The 3849-nt window shown below is 44.9% G+C and overlaps 1 protein-coding gene across 1 annotated transcript; it reads right to left on the reverse strand.

Moving 5' to 3' along the window:
* Positions 1-1451: 1451 nt before the first annotated feature.
* Positions 1452-3367, reverse strand: LOC123178573 (MADS-box transcription factor 30). The gene is made up of 4 exons (XM_044591471.1): positions 3130-3367; positions 2921-3014; positions 2635-2805; positions 1452-1744 (listed from the first exon to the last, which is right to left on the reverse strand). Exons 1-4 carry the CDS (start codon positions 3327-3329, stop codon positions 1637-1639), a joined length of 573 nt encoding a protein of 190 aa, XP_044447406.1. The 5' UTR covers positions 3330-3367; the 3' UTR covers positions 1452-1636.
* Between the last annotated feature and the right edge of the window lie 482 nt (positions 3368-3849).

Raw genomic sequence — 3849 nt, forward strand, 5'->3', positions numbered from 1 at the left:
TGAACAGATTCTCTGAACGCTGAAAATACTCTGGATGTCGATGGTGCTGATGGTACTGATGGCGCTGAAAAGTGACCAGAGAAGATATTGAAGAAGCTTGTTAGTCATCAAGAAAACCCTGACCACAATTTATTTTTACTTCTGCAGTATGATCAAATGATATTTTCTCCTTGTTAATTAGGAAAGATAAAGAAGCACAAAATGACTTTTTCATGGGAGAAGTGCTCCCAGAAGTATTGGGATACCCTGAGGTCCCTGGTGAGGACATTGCCGACGACCCTGCCCCAACCAGCAAGCTGAAGACAAAGAAATGCTGGTAATCTTAATGTGTTGTGCATATTTTTTAGGTTTCACTAGGTTCTTGTTGCTATATTTACGGATGAAGGGAAAGTATATTATTTGGATTCTTATAAACAGTCAAATACCGATTTTGGGACCTCGAGAAGCTACTTGACAGGTGTATTTAAGTTCACATCAACACTATCTAAATTATATAATAAATGAATATTAGAATACATTTCTTTTGTGCATTTTCAGACCATTCCAACTATACATTTATGAAGGAGGGACAACAAAGTCTGCCTTAAATAATTTCATACACATCCATGATGTTCCGGTGAGTACCCACCAGAAGAAGTTGCCACATTGTACATTATTTGTTTGATGATATCACCACACATCTCTACAATATTTATTAGTGTCACCAACAGCCAGAAAGGGGCACCAGTGTGTGGGTTCCATGTGTACAGCATGAACCTCGTGATGAGTAAGGCTTCGGCGGGAAATCCTATAAGCAGGGAGGTAGTACATTTGAACTCACTTTTAGTTTTTCTAGTTGATGATATTCTTGCGGTTTGATGCTGGGAGTATCATATCAATCATTACAGAGTTTTTAAAACATAACCGGAAACAAGCTGTGAAAAAATGACCTAGCGGCAATAAGTGTCATGGTAGCTGAATTCTTGCTTGAACATATCTTGAAAGAAGGGGGAGTTTCGGCTGGATGAATCCTGACCCGTGATGACTTTTTGGTACGGGTGAATTGGGATCACTCATTCTGCATTCTTTCATTCTTACTGCATTCAAATTGTTGCATGTATATTGTAAAATGTCGTAGTTTTGATCTTCAGGTCTGTCGTATACTTGTGTTATTAAAGAAATGGTACCTGCTCTTTGTCAATGAGTTTTATGCGTCTTTGTCAGTAACTTTTTATGTGATGTGATGTCATGCTTGAGATGTACTATGCTATTTTCTATGCTTGAGTATTGCCTGCCAAATCAGAGAATTTGGGGTAGCTATAGCAGGAAATTATATGAGTGATATGTTCAGTATTGCACGCGATTCTACTAGACAAACCACCACCAAAAGAATTGGAGTATTGCAGGCGGTATCAATCCGCCTCCAGCACGAAACCAACGCAGACAATTACCATGGACTATAATAATGCATGGTGTGCAACCTTTAATTACTATCCTTAATCACCAGAGTTAATAGTAGTAGTATCAATAATGCATGGTAGTACTTCTAGCAGTGTGTTGATTGGCAGTCGGCCTTCAATTCATCACCACAGCCGCGCGTGCATGCATGCCGTGGTACGTCCTGCAGTCCGAAGCAGCGCACGTCTGGGCCGTGGAGCTATGGCAACGTCGGCTGCAGTGACGTCGACGCCTCCATGTCCATGTCCACCTCCACCTCCAGGAACGCCGCCGTGGCCAGTAGCATCTCTTCTTCCAGGAGGTGCACCTGCACCACGCGTGAACATAGCATCGGATGAACAGTTGTTGATTTTGCACGGTTTTGATGCATCACTTTGACCATTAATATATATCAAAATTACATGAATTGAATACGTAACAATAGTATCATCGTATTTGCCTTGCAAAACAATTCTATTTCATATATCTTCATAATAATTTTGTAGGTATATAATAAGTGAAAATCGTACTCAAAGTTATGCGATGTACTCAAAGTTTGCAATGCATGGTCCACTTAGATACGACTGTAACTAAATCACGTAGTACGTGCGAACCTTGCGATTTGATTCGCCCAGTTGTTGGTTCAGAAGGTCATCCTGCTGCTTCAGGAGCTCGTCCTGCACCCATCAAAACAAGGAGGAAGAGAAGCCTCTGTTGGCACAGACCCGTACATCGAGTACTTTCCGACGTACTTTATACGACGCGATTCAGACAGTCTGTACTTTTAGCCGTCGAGATACACGAGTACGTATTCAAGGAGCAAGCTGGCAGGCTAGTAGCTCGATTGATTCTCACCGTACCACAACGCACGTACGCGGCGTACGCCTACACGTACGTGTTGCCGGCTGCCGATTCTCAACTAGCAGGACACGTGAACACAAGGCGTCGATGTATGGCAACAGAAACGTGTCGTTCCTGATTATCTTATTGCTTTGATCTGAGTTACCAAGATTACACGGGGTACATAGAATTATATAGAAGCTAACCTAGCTAACTACTACAAGTCCTATTCGGTGACTTGTTTCTGGTCCGAGCCGGACCCAGACTCGTGGTTAATTCCAACAGCCTCAACGTTAATTTGCATGTGATGTGAGCAGGGAGATTTATCAACGTAGCTTGATGCGTAAAATGTACGTACTCCGATCCTATCCTGCTTACCTTTCTATGACGGACTTTTCCCAGTGCCGACCCGACGTGGTGCTGCAGATCGTGGAGCTCCGCCGCGGTAACGCCGGATGACAACAGGTCTTCTTCTCCGGTCTGCCTCCTCAGGCTGCCCTCGAGATGGTCGATCTCTTGCCTCAACCTTGCCACCTCCGCCAACAGTTGCTGCACGCACGCACCAAAGATTCATTCATTATTAAGTGCACAAACTGTTCGTTCTATGTACTACTGTAGGTAGTATGCGTACGTGTTTGCTTGCTTGTTAACGAACCGTACGTACCTGATGATGATCACCATCTTGGTTTGTGTCCTGGACCTGGAGCTGGGTGCTGGGAGTGCTCTCGCGCTCGTAGCGCTGAATGAGATCACTCCAGCTTACCAAATGACAAGGGGAGTACCATGTCACAGCAACGTACTATACTGTAGCTAGCAGTAATCTATGGATACGCATGCACGTAAGAAACGGACGGGACAGATCAGCCTAGCTACCTTGTATTCGGACTGCAGTAGTCGCCGGCGAGCTTGCCGGTACTGGAAAAGACGACGAGGCCAAGGCTGACGTCGTCGTCGCAGAGCACGGCTAGCTCACGCGCCTTCTTCAGCAGGGTGCCGCGCCGCTTGCAGAAGGTCACCCGCCGCGAAGCGTCGTCGACGATCCTCTTCACCTCCAGCTTCCCACGCCTCCCCATCTTAATCTCTTGGGAGTTGGGACTAGCTAGCTCACAAGTACTAGCACGAAGCTCACAAGTGGCTAGTCCGCGAGAGAAGCACTGTACTTTATAATCAATCAATCCTCCATTAATCTCGGCATATGCAAGTCCCGGCCAGTATGGCCGTCCAAGAAAAGTGGTCACTATGTTCACACTGACGAAATTGTCATCTCAGCACGCACGCGGAGTTAAGTCGTCGTCGATCGGAATTTGTCTCGTCACGCGAACTGGGACTTCGACGGTCATAATTAACGTCTCGGTGCAACAACTAGCCGGGTCTTGTCGGTCTCCATGCGGTGCTCTATAATAAATGATTCTGTTGGCAGCGCTGAATTCCTATTCTACTCCAGATGGTAAACATGTTTATGGTATTCCGAGGAAAAAAAGTGAAATTGAAGCTATAAAAATGTTTCAATGAATAGCAAGGTCCCGAATGTCTTCACTAAGATATCACATGTGCCATTCCCTTCATGAAACTTCGTATGTGAGTATAATGGTC

This window comes from Triticum aestivum, chromosome 1D (genome assembly GCF_018294505.1).
Source record: "Triticum aestivum cultivar Chinese Spring chromosome 1D, IWGSC CS RefSeq v2.1, whole genome shotgun sequence".
Lineage (NCBI taxonomy): Eukaryota > Viridiplantae > Streptophyta > Magnoliopsida > Poales > Poaceae > Triticum > Triticum aestivum.

Excerpts from the sequence above, each read along its gene's own strand:
- LOC123178573 (XM_044591471.1), bottom strand. The coding sequence starts at position 3,329 with ATGGGGAGGCGTGGGAAGCTGGAGGTGAAGAGGATCGTCGACGACGCT. Across the intron at positions 2,806-2,920 it reads AAGATGGTGATCATCATCAG|CAACTGTTGGCGGAGGTGGC; the intron begins GTACGTACGGTT and ends GCGTGCGTGCAG. Across the intron at positions 1,745-2,634 it reads GAAAAGTCCGTCATAGAAAG|GTGCACCTCCTGGAAGAAGA; the intron begins GTAAGCAGGATA and ends CGCGTGGTGCAG.